Below are 24,620 nucleotides of genomic sequence, written 5' to 3'. Positions count from 1 at the left end.
ATAACAACCTGATGGAATTCCTATTTTCTGAACATTTATTTGTGCTCAACAGGCAATTGTAAGACGTGTGATCGCTTTCTTCTAAACAGCAGCGCAAAAAAGGAAGGAAAAAATCAAAAACAAAAAAAAAGCTCTGTGATTATCTCTGCCCACCCGGGGGCGGAGTCACATGAGGTCAGAGGCCAGTCCCAGGCCGGCGGCCTTGCTCACGCACACCAATCCGGGCGCGCTGGCGCGGGCCAGTTCCCGCGCCGCCACGCCGCCGTTCTCGCCCGCCGAGCCCACGCCCCCCAGGCCGCTGCTCAGCATGGCCGCATCGATCAGCTCCTGTCGGGGGGGTTCGTTTTTCATTAGTGGCGCGTCGGCCAATTCAACTTTGAGTTATTTTTGGTATCCGGAGAAAGAAATCCGCTCAAATTTTCTTTTAAACGACGTCCCCGAGGTGCGTTTTGTTCTTCTCGTCTGGCAAATTGGCGCCAATGAAGGCCGAGCGCTTCGTTAGCTCACCTTCATCCTACGCGACTCCATTCGCGACTTGTAGCAAAAGTCCAGTAGTGCCACCATCATGGCTAGGCCCAGACCTCCAATCAGGATGTAGAAGATTCCTGCGACGTTGCTCAGACTCAGCGCGCTGGTCTTGTCCTGTCCAGGGTCAAAAACACAGCTTTTAGGCCCACTTTTTTGGGGTGGTGGGGCTATTTCAAAGGGTGCGGCGTCAAGGTGCAGGACAAATCCATTCCAGTCACGACACTCCACTGAGCAAGTCATTATTTTGCAACTATCCGCTCTCTTCTCCCCCCCCGAAAAAACACCAAAGTGCCCTTACATTATTTCGGAATATACATTTCTTCTTTAAAGATTCCAACAGCAATTTAATCAAATCTTTGTATGTTGTCAAACCATTTTAAAAAATCGGAATGTTTTAAATTTCAACTAAAATGTGCTTTCAGAAATTGAATTGAAGTGAACGTTTTTATTTGCATGCAGTTGTCAGAGTGGGCGGAGCCCGTGAGCGGCTCATGCTTTTCTCTCCAAAGTGTCTTGACGGGATTCTTCAAAATTAAACGTCGGACAAGCATCGACAACGCAAATAAAAATTCAACATAAAATTGCACAAAGGGAAGTTTAACAGAAAATCTACAAGAACTTCCGACGAAAGAGATGAGCAGGAAGTCGTGTCAAGAGCTACGGGAAGTTAACGAAACGTTCACCGACGGGAAACGACATCGCGACCTTGGCGGTGACAAATTGGAGACAAAAGCATTTTTGTTTGGCGTGGCCAAAACGTGACCTTTGACATCGGAGGGGAACGCCGGGAGATGTCAAAGGTCGCATTCGGTTGGGGGCGGGGCTCCGCGGGTTGTTGGATTCATGCTCAGTCACCAGGCGGTCATGCTCCTCTTGCAAAAAGGGGGAAAACTACAAAAAAGACAAACCAAATAAGGAAAAAAACCCGCCACAAACAGGCTTAAAAATAAAATAAAAATAAAAAAATCGGAGAAAAAAATTCTGAAAGATGAAACTGAAAGACCCAAATGTTCACCAAAATAGGAATGAACAAAGGAAAAGAAGGAAAAAGGAGAGTAAAAAAAACACCAAATACAACACAAGACAATGAAACTCAAGTGTAAAGGTGAGGGTTTGTCGTGGGGGCGGGACTCGGGCGGGTGCGTCTGAGCGAGCGACCTCTAACTGACCTTCCTGCCGGCGTCCTTGTGTCCGCATTGCCCTTTGTCGTACCACCACTTGTTCTTCAACTTGTCTAAGATGGCCTGCTCATTGAGCTTGAGCACGGCCAGGTTGACGGGAATTCTGAGGCCCACCGTCGCATAACATAACATAACATAACATCAACAGCCAACATGTTATCTTATGTTATCGCCACCATCATCATCATTATCATCATCATCAGCGGGAGAAGGGGGCAGCAGCAGCAACATCATACAACAGCCAGAACCGCCCGCCCACCCATCGCACATCCTACTCTGGCCTTTCCTCCCTCCCTCAAACACGTACGCACGCCGTCCACGAACAAAGACGTAAACAAGGCGTGTCTCGGAACACCCCGCCCACAAAACATGCACTCACAGCACAGAAACTTAAAATGTCAAACTACATACATGCCCACACTTGACTCCTTGACTGACTGACATTGACGGCCACAGACGTCCAATTCAATTTGAGTGGTGGCGATCAATCAACATATACTTCACAAAATGACGCATATTGTGCATTAAAACCACGTAGAACATTTTTTCTAGCTATACAATGTTATACCTCATTGCGTTGAAGCTAACAGCTAAAAAGGAAACATGAAAAAAGTTAAACTAATTGAATTTGGGGAAAAAAGGTTAGATCATCCAGGCCAAGTAAAATAAACGCTTTAGCTATTTGTCTCATGTTGTAAAAAAATGGCTAATAATCGCAGTTTGACTCAATTGGATGTCTATTGCCCCAATTACATTTTAACATAATCCCTCAATGCCAGCCTTTCCAATTGAAATGGATATAACGCCTATAACTGTCAATGGCAGTGAAAGAGTTAACACACACACACATACGGAGACAAGAATACATAAAAAACACACACTTACACAAACACAAAAACACGGGCACATTAAAAAACTCTCGTCAAACACAAAGACACATGAAAACACCCATATATAAACTCTAAATAGCACTTTAATGGCAGTTAACGGCGTGTGTGCGCGCGAGCACGGATGTATGTGTGTGTGTGGTGCTGTTGCTAGGCAACTGGATCCCAAATTGTGCTGAGTCGTGAGTCGCCGTGGACCAAATGAGTGAGCCGAACAATGGCATGCTGGCTGTGCTGGAGAAGACATAAAAGCTCCCAAAATAAAAAAAAGTTTCCCTCCGAGTCGCCGTGAGTGACGGTCGCTAGGCAACATGCGCTCGGTGGCACGCGGCGCTAAACTCCGCTAAGCTAAGCTAAGCGGCATCACTGACCCAAGCGTTAAAAGGCGTCAGCCGTCCGCAGCCGCCATGAGCCGACACACAGATGAGCCGAGGTGGTGGGGTTGGGGGCGGGGGGGCTCAAACATTTGGACGGACAGAAGAAAGAGACAGACATCAGACAAAAAACACTCACTCGGGCACATACGTATACGCGATAAGACGAAAAAAAAACAAAAAAAAGCAATGTATATATTCAAAACAGACAGTTTACAAATCCGAACAAACACGTAATATTGCCGTATTTTCACGTAGAAGTAACATTTGTCATAAAATCCTATTCACAGATGAGTGTGTGATAACATACACGCTGAAAGGTTAGCCTGCCAGACTTTGATGGTAATGAGACGAATGGTGCTAACGGTGAGGCTAAGACAGCTAAAAATGCCACTGGTCTGAATAAGGCAAACGATGTTAACCAGATTAACGAGGCTAATTTTTTTTTGTGGCTTTCACCTTTGTCCACGCTGAGAACGCTCAGGATGCTAACAAAGCTAATGTTCATTACGCTGACTAAGCTAACGACGTGAAGGAGACTGGTGGTGTACTTTCGGCTTATCTCCTCAGGGGTCGCCGCGCGGGGCAAAACTCATTATGAAGCTAACGAGGTTAATCATGCTTACAAAGCTAAGGAGGGAAAAAGTGGTTTTCAAAAATTTTGCTGACAAAACGAGGGTAATATTGAAGCTAACAAGGCTCGGGAAACTACCGCCGCTAACGAAAAAAAAAGCTAAGAAAAAGCCTAAAGATGCTTAGAAAGTTAAGGACGCTAATCAAACTAAGGGGGCAAAACGAGGAGAATAACGAGACGAAGACGGTCGAGCGAGTACCTGAGGGGCGAGCCTTTGGGCGTGGCCACGCCGTAACCCTTGGAGTCTAGGTTGCCGCCCACTTTGATGGTGTCGCACGGCGCCCGCTGCTCGATGTACTCGTTCATGGAGGACTCCAGCAGGTAGGCGTACTTGCCCTTGGACTTGCGCACGCGGCTCACGCCCTCGTCGGTGTTCTTGACGAAGACGGTGGGGTCGGCGCCGCGCATGTAGGACCACATCTTCTCGAACACGCCGATCTTGGACCTCTGGCGAGGGAGGAGGGATTTGAACAAAAAAAAGAAATGATAGCGGGACGCCCGGGACGCTTCTCACCCTGAAGAAGTCTTTCGTGGAGCCGCCGTCCAATGTCCCGTAGGCGATCTCGCTCTGCTTGGCCAAGTCCTCGGCGCTCTCGATGGGCGACACCATGCGCTCCACCGTCAGGAACGCCGCCAGGTTGGCGGTGTACGAGGAGATGATGATCAGCGTGAAGAACCACCACACGCCCCCCACGATGCGACCCGACAGGGACCTGCCCGACGGAAGGTTCCGTCAAACGGACGTGCTTTATAGACCTGGCGGTGGCGCAATGGGACCTGGGTGAGATGTCGCATCCTTGCTGCATGAAGGCTCCCAAGGAGAACCACAGGGAGTTGAAGATGCCAAAGTCGTTGGTGTGCTCCAGACTTTCTTTGTCTTTGTCTTTCTGTCTCTCAGACGCGTGTCCTGCCAGTCAACGGAGACCCAAAACCGCATCAAAACCTACTCTGGAACTCGTCTTGCGTGCCGTTGAGCTACCCGTGGCGTGTTTAGAAGACATGGCTGGAGTTCCATCTTCCTCTTCCTCCTCCTCCTTCTTCTTCCACTCGTAAGGACTGAAACGACTCACCTGTCGGGTCGGCGAGCCATGGTCACATCGTTGCGCGCGTCAAACCTCTATCTGCGCACGGGCGAGGGGAGGAGTCTCACCAAGAAGAGCACCACGCTCACGCCGATGTAGGCGAAGACGATGCACATCCAGATCTCGTAGGCCAGCGGGTCCAGAAAGGAGAAGACCCCCGGTTTGGATTTGGTGGGCTTCTTGATCATGATGGAGATGCCCAGAGACATGAAGGGTTTGGTGAAGTCGATGACCTGCTCGCGCACCAGCGTGATGGTTAGCGGCGCCACCGCCACGTCCGCCTTCTGCGCCGGGCAGGGAAAAATGTCAGAGTCGGAAGCTTACCAGTTCTTCCCGAGAAATCGGCGAGCGCTCACCCCATAGACCAGCTCCCCCACCATCCCGTTCCACATCTTGGAGGCGGGGTCCCGGGAGCCGTACTTGCCGTCGCCCACCAGCTCCAGTCGGTAGGTGAAGCCCACGTGCTTGGCGATCTCGGCGGCCAGCTCGGCGCAGTAACCTTCGTACCTGTCGTTGCCCACCAGCTGCTCGTGGTTCTTCTTCAGCATCATGTAGGGCGCTTCCTGGAAGGACACGCCCACGTTCGGCCCCGATGATCTCCGGCCCCGCCCACGTTGCTCCTCACCAAGATGGTGGTGATGACGTAAGTGTGGTTTAGGAGACCGTGGAATTCCTCCTGTGAGGGCTTGTAGCGCACCGTGCTGACGTAGCCCCTCCTCTCAGTCCACGCGCCCACCTGGACCCGACACGCAGTCAAGGCCTTGCAAAAAAAAAGGTCCCCGCGCTTTACCCGCACGAACACACGCACCTTCATGGGCCCGGTGCGGCTCAGTTCCATGACGGCGAGCGAAAAGTTGGTCCGATGTCCCCGCGGGTCGAACTGAACGCGGCCTGTCAGACCGTCCAGACGCACCTACGCGGTCGAAAGGTCAGCTCAAAAATGTCCAGCGTTTTGAGCCTGCGGGGGTGCCGGACCTGCAGCAACGCCCTCTGTATGTCGATGCCTTGGCCCCAGGGCGCCGGGGGGTTCCCCAGGCACTCGCCGGCGTTCCCGCGGCGGGACACGTCGATGCGCTGCCGTCGGAGGTTGCGGAAAGCCGCCGCCATCACGCTGACGCTGTCGTAGGTCAGCGCGCCTGCGTACTGAGACGCCGGAGCGGAGGGTCACCGTCGGGTCGGGCGCGCTGAACGCCAAGCGGCGTCGGCCCGTACCCGCAGACTGCGTCTCGCCGTTTTGCCGTCAAAGTTCCTCCAGTCTCGCTGGACCCTGCTCGCCAAGGCGTCAGACCAGTTGACCAGTTGGAAACCCGTCACGTTGGGCGACAACGCGTAGAACTCCGTCATGTTCAGCTCCACGAAGCCCTACCAAACACAAACAAGATAGAAAAATAGAATTCGTGATAGATGGACAAACTTGCGTAAAACGAGCCGACCAGTTCAGTCCGGGTAAAAACAAAAACAAACAAAACGTTGGACGCAGAGTGGACAAGTACCAGGTTGAGAAGGATGTAATGATAGTTCTTCAGGTTTCTTCTCTGCGACGCAATCTGCCAGGAGACAAGATGGTGGCCACACGGTCCCAGAGACGGTCGGTAGGCAAGCAGCATGAGGGACCAACCAGAGCCAGGATAGCGTTGAGGCGATCTGCCTCGCAGTCCAGAACCACTTGGAACTCCTTCTTGAAGTCCAGGTCGGCCAGCAGCGAGATAAATCCGGCCTCGCTCAGCGAGTCCAAGTTGACGGAGGTCACCTGCCAGCCTTGCTCAGCCGCCTGCTCCAGAACTTTCTTCAAGACCGACACGCCTGAACGAAACAGGAATAAAGTTGGCCTATCTCCGGCGAGCACCAAAAAAAAACAAAAAACAAAAGTCACCTCCGTTTGCGCTGTACATGTAGACGAAGCGTTGCCAGTCAAAGTGGTCCAGCAGCGACAAGAGCGCCTCCCGCAGGCCGGGGCGCAACTGCAGCACGAAGGGGCCGTCGGCCAGCTCGGGGGTGGACGGCGTGACGAAACTGACGTGAAGCGAGGCGCAGAAGGACGACACCATGTTGACGGTGCGCTGGTCGTACACGCCCATCACCGCGTGGACGCCCTTGGCGAACTGCGAGCAGACTGACGAGGCAGGGTATCGCCGTCCAATTAAACTCAAGGGTTTCGACTTTTTGTCTCACGGGTAGACAAAAATAAACATGAGCGCTAACATGGCGCTAACTTGCTAACAACAACAACAACAACACACCCGGGCTGTTACGATAACTTTAGCACTTTTGCCGCGAGGCCCAAGCTATGGCGCTAATGATCTGGCTGTCGCTGACAATCAAGAGCTAAGTGACGGGAAGCGTTGACGGGGGACACGTGGTGGGCCACGCCTCGGGAAAGAGTGGAAATAGACAACGGGATTAAAAAATACAAATAAAGACATCAAAACAGTGATCAAAACGTCAAAAAGGACAAGAATTAGTCGATGAAAAGCAGAAGCTGAATCGAGTGGTGGTACTCGCCAACGGGAAACGGAACTCAAACCAGCGACTAAAAACAAGGATTTAAGACGGAACAATGGTAGAAACAGGGATCAAAACGTAGGCGTCAAGCACCCCGAGACAAAGACGCATTAAAAGACGAAGAGAGAGTTGCAAACAAACAAAAAAGTCGAATGGTGGAAGAGGACAAAGGAAGTGGCTGAAGAGAGGAAGAAGCGAATGGAAAGCGTCGCTGATGTTTTCGTCTTTTGTGGGCGTTTCAGCCAAAGAAGGAGGTCAGCGCATTGTCGACGGTCACAACAACAACGACGACGCCCTTGGGCCTAGCGCTCCTTTACACGAATGTTTGACGGACGCCCCATTTAGGGCCGTGATGAGGAGGAGGAGGAGGAGGAGGAGGACGACGGTGATGGTGACGATGATACTCACAAGCGTACGTCATGGCGAAGCTGCTGCCCGTGTCGACGGCGTCCATCTGAGGCAGCAGTTTGGGAACGTCGCCGTTGCGTTGCGTCATGGCGAAGCGGAATACTTCTCCCTCGTGCGACCCGGCCGGGAAAAGTCCCCCTGTGCGCCCAAGGATGAACAGGAAGTCACCCACGAGCGTTCCAAATTGAACAGTAAATGACATACAATCAATAAAGTGACACGTACAGTCCCCAAATTGTTGCAAACGAAAGCAAAAGAAATCGAAAGGTAAAAGTCCGTCCGTAACGACATCGCCTCGACTGATTTTGAAAGTGCGGCGGTCCCAGCGTGGAAACTTTCTTCAGTGCGACGGCAATTTGAGCAAATTTACCCGGAATAAATCCATTCGCGCATCCTTTCAGGTAGCGAGAGGGAAGCGTGGATGAGGGGAGCTCACCTATGTTGACGCTGGCGGGGAACGTGTCGGCGGTGGCGAGCGCCAAAGCCAACGCCAAAGGCAGCAGAGCCCTTGCGTCCCTCACGTCCATCACGTCCCTCACGTCCCACATGTCCGTCAAAGTCTTTTCCCGTCTTCCAGCCCCGGTCGGTACGCAGCCTCGGGAGCACTGCAGCTGTCTGACACTCGGGCACGCAGGCGTGGGCTTTCCCGGGAATGGATTGCCCGCCCCCGCCGCCGCCCCTTCCCCCCTCCGCTCCTATCAAATTAGCGGCATCAGCACGCGCGCGCGCCGGCGGGCGGGCGGGCAATTTAGGACCCCTAATTGCTAACATTCATCATATGACGACTAAGCATGTGTCACCTTCTTTATTATTACTCTTCTAAATTGTTATACCGCACAACATGGTAATATAGCGGCGGCTGCGGCGATCCCAATGGCGGGGGAAATGGCGCCCCGGGGGTCAGATTTGAGCCCCCCGCATCTCTAGGTTCGGCCCACCAAAGTCATTGGTCTATGTCGACCTGACTTTTCTTTTGAAATTCTTTGAAATCCAAAAAACATTCATTTAAATGTAAAAATTGGAAAAGTAAATAAAACTTACTTTTTACCATTTTATTTTGTAATGTAAATAAACTATATTACTATATTTCCTTTTTCATTCACAACGATTAAAACTTACAAATAGAAATATTTAATGTTTCCCTATTTTTTTCAAATATATAGGTAATTATTTTAAAAACAACTGTATGGAATTTGCATGTTCTCCCCAGGCCTGCGTGGGTTTTTTCCGGGTACTCCGGTTTCCTCCCACATTCCAAAGACATGCATGTTAGGCTGATTGGACACTCTAAATTGCCCCTAGCTATGAGTGATTGGTTCTTAGTTTCGTCGTGCCCTGCGATTGGCTGGCCACCAATTCATGGGATAGGCTCCAGCACCCCAGTGAGGATAAAACGGTTCAGAAAATGAATGAATGAAGTCAATATTTTCATTTGAGAGGCTACAAAAGTGGACGTTTTTAACCGTAAAATTCTGGTAACCGTGGTAACTTCAAAAAACATTTAGCGTGTGTGACTTGTATGTGTGTGTGTGTGTTTGGGGGGTCACGCTAAAAACAAGGAGGCGGCCCGTAGAAGCAGAACGAACACAGCGGGATGGCGGCATCCAATTAGCCGGTCCACTTCCTGTCCACGCTTTCACACGTGGGCTTGCTCAGCTCGGCGTGAACGGCCCTGCGAACGCGCGTGTGGAAACGTCGGCGGCGTGGCGGCGGCGCCACAATACGCCATCATTTATTTATCCTCACAAGACGCGCTTACAGCGAGGAAGGAGGAAGTTGACCCGAAGTTGGCGACCAATTATGTTGACTCGACAAGAAATGTGACGGCACGCGCCCGAAAAGCCGCGCTGTTTTATTCATGCGGGAGGCCATTAACGACAGCACCCGCTGAAGGTTGACGCCCCCCCCAAACACGCACCCACACACACAAACACACACGCCACCCGCGTGGCTCTTCGTGTAAATGCACCATAATAAAATGAATTATTTGCGGCTGTAGCTCGTACAACTTTCGCCCCCGACTATGACATCATCAATTGTTCTCGCGCGGCGCCTTCCCGAAAATAGACGATCGGTCGCGATTATTTTCATCTGAGCGTGATATGAAAAGCCAAACGCTTGAGTTTGTTTCCATGGCGATGGATGTCCAATGCAGCTGGATGCAAGGACCTGGCAGCGATGGAATAAATTGAACGTTTATCCCCGTCAATGGCGACCGATGATGTTCTGCTTTGCTTTGAGGAAGACCACGACCCAGAGGACTGATGTTGCGTCGGGGGTCCAGCTGAGGCCCCTCACTGGGGACGGTGCAGAGTCAGGGGAAAACAGCTGGAGACGCCCCGGGGCCACACATTCCGGTACATTTCCGTCAAAAGATCAGCTTTTGCAGGGCCGTCCAAATGTTGAGAAATTGTTAAGAATGGTATAAACTCTTTCAGTTGGTACTAGGGGTCTTTCAGTTGGTACTCGGACGTTTCGTCGAAAGACGTTTGGTCCACGGACGTTTGGTCGACTGGACGTTTGGTAGAAGGGACGTTTGGTAGAACAGGTTCGTATGCAATTGATAGATTTTAACATTGGGTGAATAGGGATTTAATGACTATTATTTAACATTGAGTGAATAGGGTTAGGGTTAAACAAATGAAAGTCTTGGGACTCAAACCTCGGGACTCGGGCACCCGGCGACCAAACGTCCGGTTGACCAAACGTCCGGTCGATCAAACGTCCGGTCGACCAAACGTCCGGTCGACCAAACGTCCGGTCGACCAAACGTCCGGGGACCAAACATCCGGGGACCAAACGTCTTTCGACGAAACGTCCGAGTACCAACTGAAAGACCCCCACTGACATTCAAATTAATGCGACGATGAACATAGGCTGAACTCCAACTTGTTGTGCGGGCCATATTGAGTAAGGTCTCCATAAGGCCCTCCAGACTTCCTGACTCCCATTTGCATCACAGGTGCTCCTCGTTAGCGCAGTCCACCGTGACGCGCACACAAATCAACACGCATGCTTAGTTTCCACATCACTTTGACAAGTTCTCCTTGCTCAGCACCTTTCGGAGCGGCGTTCAAGTATGGAGGTGACGTCGTCGGGTCAGCCGGCGTTCCTTGGCGCAATATTGTCGAACGGGAAGAGCGCGGCTTTCCTTCGCTCGGCTTTGCTTAGCGCTGACTTCAGCGTGTGCGCTGAGCAAAAGCAAATTGCTCATTTCCCGCCTGGGCGACGGCGGCCTTTCCCACCACGGAACGGCGCCCCCGCAAACTCGGCCGTGAAGCGTCTGCTCGTTAAGCGTGCGCGGCCTATGAGATGGCCGTGACGGGAAGCGACGGGCGACGGCAAGCGGCTGACAAATGTCTAGCGATACATATCGTAATGGTTAGCATGCTAATGCCGCCCTCCTCTTCTCCCTTCATCATCGTCATCATCGTCGCCATCGCGGGGCCAACCTTGGGGAAAGTTTCATCCGAGTGAAAAATAAGCAGCGATGGTCATGTGACATGTCGCAGTGGTGCACCGCAAGGATGGCTTCCCCTCCTCCTTCACTTCTTCTTCTTCATCATCATTATCATTTCATCATCATCATCATCATTGTCATCATCATCGTCGTCATCATTGTCATCATCATCATCATTGTCATCATCCTGATCAGCATCAGCATCAGCATCATCATCCCACTTCTCTTCCTCATCCTCATTCTTCCTGCTTTTTAGCATAATCACCTTCGTTCTCCTGATCCCCATCTTCATCATCATTCTCATCTTCCTTTTCCACCCCCTCTTGACCAGCCTCTTCATCGTCATTTCCATCTTACTCTTCAACATCCTCCTCATCTTCCCTTTAAACATCATCATCCATTGTCATAGTCATCTGCATACCCCTCACCAACTTCAACCTACTCCTCTTTATCATTATCTCCATCTTCACCCCTCTCTTTAATGTTTGTTCATCATCTGTATTCCTCCTCATCTCTCCTCATCCCCCCCTGGCCCCCATTTAACATCAGCACATCAACATTTTGATTAGCCTTCATCCTCCTCGCAGCTTTCCCAATTCTGACTCCATCAACGCCATCCCCATCTTCCTCTCCCACCAGCATCTCCATTCTCATCTTCCTCTTCATCCTCCTGCCGGGATGCCTCCCGTTCCTCACCGTTCGCGCCTTTTTTCCCGGCATTTTCATCCTCCCCCTCATTATTTTCCCGCTTTCCCATCTCCCCTCCCCGGGGCCACTCTTGTTTATGATGCTTGTTAGGACTTTTTGTTTGAGGAACTTTTTGATCTTAGCTGTCTTCTTCTTCATCATCATCATCATCATCTTCATCTTGTACATCGTTTTAATCTTCCTCCTCTTTGCCGACGCCCGCGGTCACGCAGCTGCGCATCGGGTGACCTCTGACCCGTGGTGGCTGATCAACATCATCCTCCAGAGCTGGGGCAGCTGTGCCAGCCAAGGAGTGCGCGTGCGCGTGCACATGCACTCGGGAGAGTAGGCCAATCCCAAGGGAGACGCAACAACCTCCATTTTATGTTTCCTTAGTACTATGATGATAGGCTAATTAGACAGTGGGAGTTCAAACCAGATTGTGTCACACTCAATGAACATTGACTAACGGTGCACTGGGGCCCCCAATGGTCGGTTTCTAGTCATTACAACCGTTAAATCTTAAAAACATACAAACAAACAAAACATCGGCACCAACCACAAGGCACATTCAATTTTAATTAATTAAATGCTTAGACTATCTATGTAAAGCCAAGAGGATTTTTGTGTTTTCAATTTAAAAAAGAAAGTATTATTATTATTTTGAGAGCTTATATCTTTTGTATTCAAGAGATGAGAAGTATACATTTGGTTTAATGTGCATGTCTACTAACCATAAATGATCTAGTCATAATAAAATGTAATGATTAATAACCATGAATAAAATATCTTAATAAATGTCACTAGAATTTGCACAAATGTGTCTTAAATTTTACCTTATTTTTCACTTGTCCTCTTTCAAATGACTTTTCTGCTGAACGTGTCGCTTGAGGTAGTCTGGCGTCCATTTCGTCCATCTTTTTCTATATGAAAACTCGCTTACAAACTTGAGCTGTTATGCAGAGCAGAGTTTCACCACTTGTCCTGTTAATTGCACATACTCCGACAGTCATTCCAACTTATAAGATGCAGAAAGCGCAGTTCTTTTTTACTTTGGTTTGGGGAGTCGACAAAAAGCGTTAGCATTAGCATCACATAACTCCGGCGCACTGTAAACACGGAAGTAAACATACTGTCAATGCTGTGATTGGCTGCGCAGCGTAATTCCATCGTATCCTGGGATTGGCTGGACACCTGTTACTCAGTGAATTGCGCAACAAAATGTTACCGGAAAAGTTATATATCACTACTTCAAATTGGAGAAAAAAGGGTTCAAATTATTTAATAAAAGGCAAAAAGGGGAACAGCATAGCTCTTCAATATTTGCATTTTTATTATCTGAGTGTGTACAGATTATAGTGTGTGTGTGTGTGTGTGTGAGTAGTGAGCAAATATTAATTCTTTAAAAAGCATGTTTCCTCTCTATAATCATAAGAAAGTCAAAAATTCTTTGAACTCTTTTCCACTTAAAACAAATGCTAAATGAGGTGAGGATGACATAGCGCGCCACCTAGCGGCCACAACCGTTCTACCAACGTCATCCTGATTTTTTTTCTTGTCGTTTTTTTTGTACGGTTAACACACAAACAGAAATAACAATGTGGCCAACGTTGGCATCCAAATGAAAAGTGCCTTTTTAAGATGTGCAAATTAAAAACACAAGATAACCCGCTATGTTACTTCGAACTAGAATTTTTCCACAAATACTCCATCTAATAACATCGATGAAAAAAACCAAAAACTCAATTCACTTTTGTCTTTAAATGGCGATAACGATGATTGTAACAAGGCAAGGTGAGATTAATTTTCACCCTTTTTTTTAACGGGGCGAAACCGCGGGAGCACAAACACGATACACGACACACACAAAAAGAAAAATCGACGGAAAAAAAGCGACGCGTCAAAACACCAGAACACTACCGAGGTGAAAGCTCGGCAAAAGAGCGTATTTTTTTGTTGTTGTTGTTTTTGTTTTGTTTTTTTGAAACTATCAATACTGCTGTTAACATGCATATACCCGTTTCTTTTTTTCTTTACAGAAAATTAAACCCTCTCTTTTATTCGCCACTGTTAGCATGAAAAGGTCAGCTCAGTGTACGACTAGGTGTGGAAAAGCCATTTTTTAGGAAACTAAAAAGCAAGTTATAGGTAAGAATACAAACGTAATGCAAAAAACAGGTTCCCGGCCGTTTAGAAAGATTTGCTGCGGCTTCTAACTGCCCTCCAGTTTGGCCATTTCCTGCACGTAGATGCCGATGCTCTCGCTGTCGAACAGCACGAAGTAAACCGTCTTGATGCTGGACGACATGGTAGCCACGAAGTAGCTGGAGATGGCCTTCAGGATGACCTGGGCCGCCGTCTGCTTGGGGAAGCCGTTCCTGCGTCACAGGACAACGGTTAGCCAAAGAAAAATGGCCGCATTCGTTCAGATGTGACGTTTGCGGACGGGTTCGCGCTCACCTTCCGCTCCCGATGGACGGGAAGGCCACCGACTTGAGTTTCTTCTCGTCGGCCAGAGCCAGGCAATTCTTCACCGTCTTTTCCAGCATCTCCTCGCACTTGTCCGAGCCCCACGCCGGACTGTTACAGTGGATGACGTACTTGGCGGGAAGGCCGAAGCCGGCGGTCAACACCGCTGCGGGCCGGAAAAAAAAACGAGTGAGTCCAGTTGAGACGGTGGTCGAGTCGACGGGTGGAGCCGCTTACCTCCCGCCACCTCCAGCGGCCCGTTCTTCTTCTTCATTTCCAGCACCGCTTCGGTCAACTCCTTGCCGCCCTTCTTTTCCAGGGCAGAACCTGCGAAGAAACGGCCGGTGATGGAAAAACGTGAAGAGGGTCGGCGGGACGACGCCTCTCTCTAAATCTGGGAACCGTCTCGGATTTTGTCGGCAAAACTCCGGCCGAGTGATTAGTGGTCGAAGTCGAGAGTTAGAAAGAGGCGTCCTGAAGGACGTGGTCGTGATGTGGCGACGACCCGAACACGAAACATTCAAAATCGGGCGGGCGACAGAGAGGAAAAGCCAGCCAATTTGCCGTCATCATTGCGATGGATGAACTTTCAATTAAAAGCTCAAGGCGCCGTTTACATTGTTTGTGCGGCAATGCTGAAATCGGAAATGTGCTGGCAAAGAGGCAAAGTAAAAAACATGCATGAGGTGGATGAATCCAAGGTAGCAAAGTGGAAATTGGCGCTTTATTAGTGGTTGGCTGAATAGTGCTTAATAAATTGCTTGATTGAATGGAAATCATGCCAAACATCATTTTTTTTAAAAATTGGGATCATGAATGTGATAAAGTGTGCTAGAATTTTAGAGGCCTTAAATATAAATTTGGATATTAGTGTAAATCCAGCCTAAGAGCCAATACAAGAGTAAAAAATGGTAGTATTTACAGTAGCCATTGTTTTTTTATGAAATTTGTAGTAACAAACAGTGACATGTGTAATAATTACTTGGGCTGGATGACACGATTTTTAACTTGTGTTTGTTTTGTTAACTGTCATTTTGTTAGGAATATGTTTTTAGTTTTACAATTGACCTGAGCCGTAGTGTCATAAAACAGTTTTGAAAGGACTGTCCAAAATCCATTTTTATCTCTTCCCGATTAAAAATGACGCAGCAGATCACCCAGCTCCGTTTTAAACTCATCCAGCCGGATTACATTGCTGTGTAGGAATTATTATTCATCAGCGGATGCATTTTTGCATGAAAAATGTGAGAAAACCGACAGCCATCAAGTATGAATCTGATTGTCAGAATTTCTTCTGACCAATATTGGCATGTCATCATCTTCTTTTAGACAAGAGCTGTTTTCTAGTTACAAAAAAGCCCATTTTGTTCTCGTTTTCTCTTGTATTGGCAACAATAAGGCAGGGCAAGAGTGGAAATCATTAAATTAGCGGCAAAACAAAGAGCGAGCAGCAGCAGCAGCAACAGAAGCAGCTTTCCTTTCCTTGGCAAGGCTAGCCGGTTCCTTTACCTACTTCACCGCCCGTATAGAGGGCCGAGTTGGTCGGGTGAACGACCGCGTCGCTCTCCACGACGGAAATGTCGGCTTGGACAACTTGCAACTACGGATGAATCACAAACAACACGACGGTCAAACAATACGCGACAACAGGATGGTCACGTGACAGGAAATGATAGCGACGCTAGGGTCTCGTTTGGTCAGAAAGTGAAATGGCTTGAATTTTGCCAATTCCAAAACTGAACTGGGAGCATGTGGTTTTTTTTTCAATGGGTTTCTGACAAAGCGAGGCGTGCTACTTTGGTGATATCGGCAGGCGGTGGACTTCCTGTCGGGCAGAGTTGACAGAGCGAGGAACTGCCTAACAGGAAGGGGGGAACACATGAGCGGAGGGAGGGCTTTGATGGGGAAACTTTCAAAGCCCTGCCGCGGCCGAAAGGGAGTGGTCGGTCGGGGCCGGGCGAGGCTGGGGGCGGGGCTGGGGGCGTGGCATCTCACCTAGGTCATCTTTTAGCTCAAGTTCGCCGTTGGTGGGGTTGATGACCCCCTCCACGTCAAAGCCAGCCAAGTTGCTGACCTCACTGTGGATGAGGTTGAGCTGGGGGGTTTGGGGAGGGGGCGCATATGGGGTGGGTCATGCCGAGGAAGAGCGACAAGGAAGGAAGCATAGCCGTTAAAAGCAGAGTGACACTACCTGAGCCTCTACGGACATCTTGACTTTTTGTGAGCGACCGTAAGCGCAAAATGGCCAAATGTTACCGACGGTTGTTGATATTCTCAATAGAAATCTTAACGGTTTTGTGTCAAATGATTGAATTGACACCAATGGCAAGTTTTTCAAATAGAAAAAGTCAAGGTGTTCTTTGAACTGCAATTGATTTTTTTGTTTTTTTAGGCTCAGGCAACATTCTGTCAAGACATAAGATTAGTATTAAACCAGGATGCACCGATTGAACAATAATTACGTTAGAAAACCGACGGTTAGAGATTTTTTCATGTAAAAAATAACTTCAAGATACAGTAGACGGAGCACAGTATGTTTTCTGATTTAAAAAAATATCCTAACTGTCAAAAAACAATCTACTAAAAATAAATGTAAATTATATTTGCACTAAAAAATAAAGACCGGTGTGATCTCCAATGGAGCTTAAAAATGAGGAATACTACGCATTTTCATTTAGCACCACATTTCGTCACAGTGAATTGCGAATAAAAAGTGTTGTGATTGCTATAACTCCGCCCATCACCAGCCATGAAAAAGGAGAATATGAAATTACCGCTAAAGCGTGCACATTCAAGGAAAGAAATGTAACCAAAACAAATCAAGATAGCCAATTTAAAGTTCACATAGAGCACGAGCAAATGAGAGAGAGGCCAAAGTGCGCGAGGGCGCTGGAGACTGACTTTTTGACCCAGGAAGAGGCTCTTAGTGGAGAGCACGGTGAAGCTGTCCGCTGGCGAGCCCTCGGTGGTGCTGTCGGCCGACGCCGTCTTGCTGGCCTCGCCCGCTTTCTGGAAAAGGGGGCCGACGTGACCCCGGCACGGCGGAGGAGGCGGTGCCCCACGTAGACCGACGCCCACCTTTGCCGGCTCCTACCTTGGCCTTGCCCGCCGCGCCTTTTTTGCCGCCAGTCTTCTTGGCGACCGGCTTTTTCACCGGCTTGGCTTTCTTCTCCGGGGCGGGCGAGAGGGGCGTCTCCAGCTTGCCTTTGGCGCCACGCTTCTTGGCCAGGAGCTCGGGGTGAATGTTGGGCAGGACGCCGCCCGCCGCGATGGTCACGCCTTTGAGGAGCTGGTGCCAGAGAGAAGCCGGGTTTATGACGACGGCGTCACAATTGGCCGCCATCGCACGAAACCGTGTCGACGTGGTTGCCAATATTGTCGCGAAATGTTAATGAGCGGAAAATGAAGAGACTTGGAATGGTGCCCTGTGGCGCGGGAGTGCCAACATGTATTCATTCCGTAAATAAAACAGGTTATCATTTCAGTTGTCTTTTTTTTCCAGGTTTATTTACATACTCATATTCACTTTCCATTTCTACTTGTATTCATTATGATTTGGATTAATGTATTTATCTAAATGTCTTCCATTGATTTCAGTCTTTTCTAATCCTATTTGATGACGCGCAAAATATATCTTTTTTAAATATTGAAAGAGATCGTGCCATAAAAACATATCTAATGACACATGATATGGCATTTTAATGGCGCGAAATAATGCCAATGGAATGCAAAGACCCAAAAGTATTGGGACACATGCAAAACATGGAGTTGATTCACGGTCAGGTGGATTTTGAAGACCGACGTGACGGATGTCGCGTACCTGGTTGAGTTCTTCGTCGTTGGCAATGGCGAGCAGGATGTGTCGCGGCGTGACGCGACCCTTCTTGTTGTCTCGGGCCGCGTTGCCCGCCAATTCCAGAATCTCAGCTGTGTTGGAGGAGAAAGAAAAAGTGGTCAGCTGACGGTGGCGCTTCTCCATCCATTAAAAAAAGCTCTCAATGCAAAGTTTAGGAGGGAAGAAATCTCCCGTTTCGCGGACTCACCCGTCAGGTACTCCAGAACGGCCGCCAGGTAGACGGGCGCGCCCACTCCGATGCGATACTTGGGCAGGCCGCGCTTGATGTAGCGCAGCATGCGACCCACCGGGAAGATGACACCCGCCTTGGTGGAGCGTGACGTCTTGGTCAGCTTCTTCTTGCCTCCTCGGCTCGACATGGTGCGCAACGGCCCGCTGTAAGACCTGAAACAAAGAACATGTATCGTGCCATTAGCTCATAGAGTCGTGCTCGCGTCATAAATAAATTTGAGGTTTTGACAGATCAGCATTTATCGATCAGGCCTGTTTTCCTAAATGTTGACAGACTTGTGTTCTGCATTAATGTGAGCATATAAGTGCACTTGATGGCTATTTTCATACTTCCCAAGCCAATATAATGCATAGAATTCTAATACATGCTGCTCTTTGTTTAATCTTTTTTTGTGAAGGAGTGGAATTTGTACGCAATTTTGTACATCATTACTCTGTCTGTCCTTTCATTAGGCGCTAATTTGCATCACACTCAGATGCAAAAAAAATGAAAAACTTAGAGACCAATAAAGTTTAGTTCTCTAATTCTAAAACCTTGTGATTTTGTCTTAGTAAAGCTAAATGCTAGCGCATTTCAATTTATGTAAATGGAGTTAAAATGGGTAACTTTTCCTATTTTAGAGAACACTGCATATATAATTGGAAATGTTTAATTTTTTACAATAAAAAAATGTTCTTGGCGCACCTCTAATTTGTGTCATAAATGGTTGTTTCGTGAATTTTTGTTGTTGTTGTTGTTTTTTATGTAGTGCAAAATATACATTTTATTTATTTATTATGCTTTAAATCTGTTTATGCTTGTATAATGACAATAAAAGCATTCAATTCAAATCTGTTGAGACTTCCAGTCAAAATGGATAGGACATTTATCACTGTCAAAGGCACTGAATGAAACATAATACATAGTTGACTGCCAACCCTCCCTGTTCAAACCGAATGGACGTCATTCAATGCGTTACGTAGTGATACTGACTATGTCATCTTTACAGTCACTCCCTATGGAATAGTAATATGTCATTATCATGCCACCATTCATATTCATTAGCTGTGTTGACGCAGTAATTAGCCAATATTCAAATGAAGCCCAAATGTCACCGCTCAACCATCATTCGAACTAAAATGCACATATTTGTTCTTGAAATGAGATAATATGCCATAACGAGAGAATAACGTGTCATTTGGGCTCCTAATGTGGATGTTACGGCACATGCGAGGCGGCTATTAAAGCCAATGATCCGCGTTGTGTTCGGTGGCTCCATTTTGCACCGGGCAACCCAAGTCGAACGTCAAAATAAGGTTAGGAAGCCGCGCTTTGGAGCGTAAAACAAGACGGCGGTCTCGTTTCCGAACCGGGTTCGGACAAGAAACGTTTCCGCAACATGTCACTCGGCAGCCCTGTCTAGTCGGCCCGCCTTCCCGTTGAAGAGCTCGCCACCTCGGCCTTCGTTGGGCTCTCCCTCGGTTAAAATGAGAATAATAATACTGACGAAAACGACACGGTGTGGACGAAGGTGTACTTACGTGGACTAAAAAGCCGTGACAATGTCGTCAAATGTCTCCCGGGGACTGAGAGGGAAGGCTCGGTTCGGTTACGCTCGCTGTTGCTGTGGCTCGCTCAGTCGACTCCCACAATCCACAGCGAGAGGAGCGAAGAGCTGCTGGCCGCCCAACGACGCCACTCAGCGGGGAGCAACCAGCTACGACCCGCCCGGTGGCACGGACGGCTGCTGTGAACCACAAACGTGACCCCAAAACACCAACAATACAGTTTTAAAAAAATCAGATGACAGTTTATGTAAATTGATGGATTTTTTTCCTACATTTTATTAACAACATTTACAAAAAGAGAAATATTTCTAGATACCCCCGCCCCCCTCAGTAAAATTCCTCCGGGAAGTTAAATTAGGGAATTTGTAAAATATTAGAAGGGGTCCATTTGAATGATGACAGTTGAAATTGATAAGACGTTTATCGTCATCTCTGAGAGTCAAATATTTTTTTAAAGGCTGTAAGCCACATTAACAACTCGCCTGCCTTTGACAACGATAGACGTCCAATTCATTTGAACTGGATGGACATCTGTATATTTATATATATCGACTCCACCGTATATAAAAAGTCTACACTGTTCAAATGCCAAATGGAAAAAAATCCCCCTGCGATCATGACCTTTAAATAGATCTTAGTTGCCATTGACGGTCGCTTGCTACTAACCTCTCCCAGTTAAAATCTCGCAAAGGCAATAACAAAAAAATGAGCATTCTGACAGTCTTTCCACTTCAAATGAACTGAACTATTATGAAAAAATACTTTAATGGGGGCATTAAGGTGTTTTTATTCCTCTTAAATATTTTTAACATTTCATTAATTTATTTGTTCATGTATACATTAAAGAGACGGAATCCACACGTTGACATCACATTTTGGGCCAAATTTGACTCTAAACTTAGTGTGGTTCAGTTAAGTTTTACAATTACAAAAACTAGTCTATTTAGCAAAGAAAATAGTCACTTAAGTAGAAAAAAAGTCTCCTTTTAAGCGTTCTACACAACACCAGTTTCGATAAATATCTGCACAGTGGATATTGTTATATATACTCAATATAGCAATGGTAATAATATTGTCACGAAAAAAAATGTTGTTATACATATATACATACCAGTCATATTCACCAACACACACAAAAAACTATAATAAAACACGTTATATTTGTCTGTTTAGCTGGTTTCACTAACTCATCAAAAATCAACATGAGACAAGTGCACTAATCTTCTGGGTACAGTTCCGGTCAGCTGACAGACAACGAGCCAATCGGAGTGTCGTTTTTCAGTGACCAAGGCGGCTTAAAGGCAGCAGCGGGGCTGGTTAGGCACACAACAGCACTGACGCAGTCTGCGCAGGTGAGTGACCAAAACATTTGTTTGTATGTTTGTTTTACTTTTACTTGTAAAAACATCCATTTGCACTTGTGACAGTGTTCAATACTCAGAATCTGTCAATAAAAATGAATTAAATACCATTATAAGATTAATTCGAAAAGTGTCGTTTTATATAGTTTACATACATAGATGGTGGTGCATTGACTTTTGGTTATGATTGCATGAATTCATAAGTGAATATTGTGGATTTTAATTCATCTCTGGCAACCTTTATGGAGGCAAATTAATGTCAATCTGTATGTCCTTCATAAATCACTTGTCATCTTTTAAATGAAGCAAAATAAACTACTATAATGGAGAATAGATTAGAATATAGGAGTGTCATAAACTAAGAAAAACTGTAATGCTAGCATTGTGGTGACGCATCTTACCCAGTTATACCCACAGAACTGCTATATATGTACATGTAGTATTATGAGCTTTAAAGGTCAGTGGAATTTAAAAAAAAACATGCGTACTATATACATTCAAGCATCAACGTATTTGTTGTGCTTCTTGTTCTGTAGGATTGTCATAACTACTTTGACTGGTTTGTAGTCATTGTTTACAAACATGAGGGGTCCACAGACAAACCACAGTCAGGTGAGAATTTTTTTCCCACACGTGAACTATTGTATAAGTAAGCCTTTGCTTCTTTTCAGGACAGGCAGGTTTGTTGGGTTTTATTGTGAGTCAAGAACACATGCATTACTCAGTAGAAAGAAATCTCTCATCTATCAAAGATGTCAGGTTCAAGTTTGAAAGATTTAGCTTTTCAATACATATTTTGTTGTTGTCGTCTTACTGCAGGCTTTAGGCGGCTTGTGGGATTCCGTGAAGAAAGCCGCATTTGTTATCGGATCCGGAATCTTGTTCTTGGCTGCCTTTGGGAACTCCCTGACATGGTGAGGGAGGCCTTTTACCCAATACATGCCAACTATGCCAAGGAAAATAAAATATCTGGACAAATGTATGTTGTTTTGAACACCCACCAGGCATCTTCAGAATTTCTGGGGAGCTTCAGGAGACTTTTGGCAGAACTTGTGGACCAAACTCTACGTGATGTTTGAGGGCCACGACCAAGCTTTATTCTTCACAGGTACGTGGCAGCACTCGGATTATGATATCTTGCATCTTTTGATCAGCTCTTATCATTGGGTGAGCTGTTGTATGCAAGAGTTATAACACACTGGGTTCTTTATAGCATTCATAAAGTGATTGTTCCTTGGATGAGTGACAATCAATTGAAAATAAATCTGCAGCTGTAGTACATTCACTTTTTAAATTAATAAATGTTATTGACTGAAATGGATTCAGAGGGCTTGTTGCCAGGCAGAATTCAGAGATGATTACACTCCATTCTACACAAGGGAAGCGTTACTTTGTATTAAATGAGCAATATTTTGTCCACAGGCACAATGTTGGTGCCCATGATTGTTTTTTGGGGCTTCAATGCTCTGCTGCTTGTGGTGGACACCACCGGGAAGCCGTCCTTCATCACTCGCTATCGCATTCAAGCAGACAAGAACAACCCGGTAGGCGTCCAACATCTTTGTTTTTTTACTAAAAAATGTTATGCAACAGTCCCGCCGTTATCAGCTCGTTTCAGTCGGGCGCTCGATTTTTTTATTTTTTTTTATTTTTTAAACTTTTCTTATATAGTCATGTATGCTTAGATATATCAGTGTGTGTCAAAGTCCTTTTTACTGGGTGGTGTTTAACCAACGCAGCCAGCCTTGCTGTTGTCGACCATACCGCAGTCCATTTCCAGATCTAGATAGCGAGCTGATAACGGCTTTGTAGATTCAGCTAAAACCGTTATCAAAATACTGATTGCGCTCTATTTATTTTTCATATTTACACAGTGCATGTCGAAAACAATGTGTCTGTCACCACGGAAGCAGACAGATAATTACTTTCCAAACCCAGAATTGAAAGTGTTTTTTCCTTTGTAGTACAAACTCGCGTATTGTTACAAAACAACTATGTATTTATATTGCATCTAAATATAAACCATTAAATTCAATTTAAAAAAAAGACTAATACATGATACACATTTTGAAAATGTAATTTGTAATCTAATCTGTTTATGCTCCTTAAAGTGTTCCTAAATCCTGTATGCAATGTTTAAAAAAAACGTCTTACCTTTACACAGGTGGACCCCGAGAAACTTCGCCAAGCTCTTAAGACGGTGACCTTCAACCAGCTGTTCATCTCCGCACCCACGGTGGTGGTCGCCTACCACCTAACCCGCTGGAGGTCAAACCCGTGCGGCCCCGAGCTGCCGACCTTCCAATGGGCCCTTGTCGAGCTGGCCGTCTTCTCCATCCTGGAGGAAGTGATGTTTTACTACTCACACAGGTAGACGTCACCAATCACGGTACTCGGACGTTTGGTCGCAGGACTTTGACAACATGACGGAGAGTTTATATCTAAATATCTACTGTTGAAACCAGCTCTCAAAATTATATTCACCTGGGCGACCAAACATCCGGCGACCAAACGTCCGGCAACCAAACATCCGGTCACGACCAATCGCCACCATTAAGTCACATTCCGCTTACCCGAACATCATTTCTTTCTGGCCTCCAAGACTCTTCCACCAGCCCAGCCTGTACAAGCACTTCCACAAGCAGCACCACGAGTGGACGGCGCCCATCGGCGTGATCGGCACCTACGCCCACCCGCTGGAACATATGGTAAATGCACATTTTTTTTTACCATCCAGAAGAGAAAAGCGGCAACACAAGGCTCAAAAAAATAAGTCAGTTTCCTACCTTTAGTTCTCCAATCTGCTGCCGGTGGTGATGGGTCCGCTCCTGCTGGCCTCGCACGTGACCAGCACGTCCATGTGGTACTGCCTGGCGCTGGTCAGCACGAGCATCTCGCACTGCGGGTACCACCTGCCCTTTCTGCCCTCGCCAGAGTTCCACGACTTCCACCACTTAAGGTGAGTTGGCGTGCAATTAGGAAACGGCAGAAACCGTCAGTTAAATTTGGCTGGCTTCCAGGTTCAACCAATGTTTCGGCGTGTTCGGCGTGCTGGACCGCCTCCACGGCACCGACGCCAAGTTCCGGGAGACCAAGCAGTACGAGCGCCACGTGTTGCTGACCGGATTCACCCCGCTCACCGAGAGCATCCCCGACACCCCGAAAAAGGACCACTGATGGATCACCGTACCGCTTTGGGCGGTTTAAAATTCCAGTTCTCAAGCATAATCAGATTTTGACTTTTTTTTGGCACCTGATTTAATTTTTGCACTAATTGTTTCTACTAACTGACATGAATGTAAATGTATAATTGAAATGTTTTGTGTTGTCAGTTCACTTTCCGCTGCTGTATTTGCATTTAGAATACCAAATAAAATATTTTACCCCTAAATGTTGTGAAAAGATGACTCAT

The 24,620-nt window shown here is 47.0% G+C and overlaps 3 protein-coding genes across 5 annotated transcripts; 1 reads left to right on the top strand and 2 right to left on the bottom strand.

Moving 5' to 3' along the window:
* Nucleotides 1-386: 386 nt before the first annotated feature.
* Nucleotides 387-8,239, bottom strand: LOC144067659 (glutamate receptor 1-like). Its single transcript, XM_077591460.1, is given in 16 exon segments — nt 387-642; nt 1,698-1,812; nt 3,804-4,051; nt 4,119-4,317; nt 4,382-4,674; nt 4,755-4,970; nt 5,043-5,249; nt 5,312-5,422; nt 5,495-5,599; nt 5,662-5,829; nt 5,899-6,048; nt 6,180-6,233; nt 6,305-6,489; nt 6,560-6,799; nt 7,597-7,734; nt 8,033-8,239. Coding segments are annotated over 16 exon segments (2,685 nt in total). The 5' UTR covers nt 8,145-8,239; the 3' UTR covers nt 387-498.
* A 4,815-nt stretch (nt 8,240-13,054) lies between these two features.
* Nucleotides 13,055-21,096, bottom strand: macroh2a1 (macroH2A.1 histone). 3 transcript variants are annotated; one of them, XM_077592259.1, is made up of 10 exons: nt 20,959-21,094; nt 19,821-20,026; nt 18,256-18,452; nt 18,033-18,139; nt 17,307-17,501; nt 17,114-17,221; nt 15,722-15,812; nt 14,450-14,539; nt 14,204-14,378; nt 13,055-14,121 (listed from the first exon to the last, which is right to left on the bottom strand). In XM_077592259.1, exons 3-10 carry the CDS (start codon nt 18,425-18,427, stop codon nt 13,956-13,958), a joined length of 1,104 nt encoding a protein of 367 aa, XP_077448385.1. In that variant the 5' UTR covers nt 18,428-18,452; nt 19,821-20,026; nt 20,959-21,094; the 3' UTR covers nt 13,055-13,955. The 3 variants fall into 3 exon arrangements, 2 of the variants coding, with proteins under 2 accessions (XP_077448385.1, XP_077448384.1); XM_077592258.1 differs by lacking the exon at nt 15,722-15,812 and adding an exon at nt 16,208-16,307 and having other exon boundaries at nt 20,959-21,093; XR_013298102.1 differs by lacking the exon at nt 13,055-14,121 and adding an exon at nt 16,208-16,307 and having other exon boundaries at nt 14,320-14,378; nt 20,959-21,096.
* A 40-nt stretch (nt 21,097-21,136) lies between these two features.
* On the top strand, nt 21,137-24,599 carry faxdc2 (fatty acid hydroxylase domain containing 2). The gene is made up of 9 exons (XM_077592260.1): nt 21,137-21,199; nt 21,745-21,820; nt 22,028-22,122; nt 22,213-22,316; nt 22,631-22,752; nt 23,373-23,578; nt 23,811-23,916; nt 24,001-24,167; nt 24,229-24,599. The coding sequence occupies exons 2-9, from the start codon at nt 21,791-21,793 to the stop codon at nt 24,383-24,385; spliced, it is 987 nt and encodes a 328-aa protein (XP_077448386.1). The 5' UTR covers nt 21,137-21,199; nt 21,745-21,790; the 3' UTR covers nt 24,386-24,599.
* The last annotated feature ends 21 nt before the right edge of the window (nt 24,600-24,620 follow it).

The sequence above is a fragment of the Stigmatopora argus genome, chromosome 22, assembly GCF_051989625.1.
Source record: "Stigmatopora argus isolate UIUO_Sarg chromosome 22, RoL_Sarg_1.0, whole genome shotgun sequence".
Classification (NCBI taxonomy): domain Eukaryota; kingdom Metazoa; phylum Chordata; class Actinopteri; order Syngnathiformes; family Syngnathidae; genus Stigmatopora; species Stigmatopora argus.
Note: the sequence above shows the minus strand (reverse complement) of the source record. Positions and strands in the feature narration are given on the sequence as shown.

Coding starts and splice junctions, on each gene's coding strand:
- macroh2a1 (XM_077592258.1), bottom strand. CDS start 18,427: ATGTCGAGCCGAGGAGGCAAGAAGAAGCTGACCAAGACGTCACGCTCC. Junction 18,140..18,255: donor CGTTCTGGAGTACCTGACGG/GTGAGTCCGCGA, acceptor CCTCCAACACAG/CTGAGATTCTGGAATTGGCG. Junction 14,122..14,203: donor CCGTCCATCGGGAGCGGAAG/GTGAGCGCGAAC, acceptor CCTGTGACGCAG/GAACGGCTTCCCCAAGCAGA.
- faxdc2 (XM_077592260.1), top strand. CDS start 21,791: ATGAGGGGTCCACAGACAAACCACAGTCAG. Junction 22,317..22,630: donor CCAAGCTTTATTCTTCACAG/GTACGTGGCAGC, acceptor TTTTGTCCACAG/GCACAATGTTGGTGCCCATG. Junction 22,753..23,372: donor AAGCAGACAAGAACAACCCG/GTAGGCGTCCAA, acceptor ACCTTTACACAG/GTGGACCCCGAGAAACTTCG.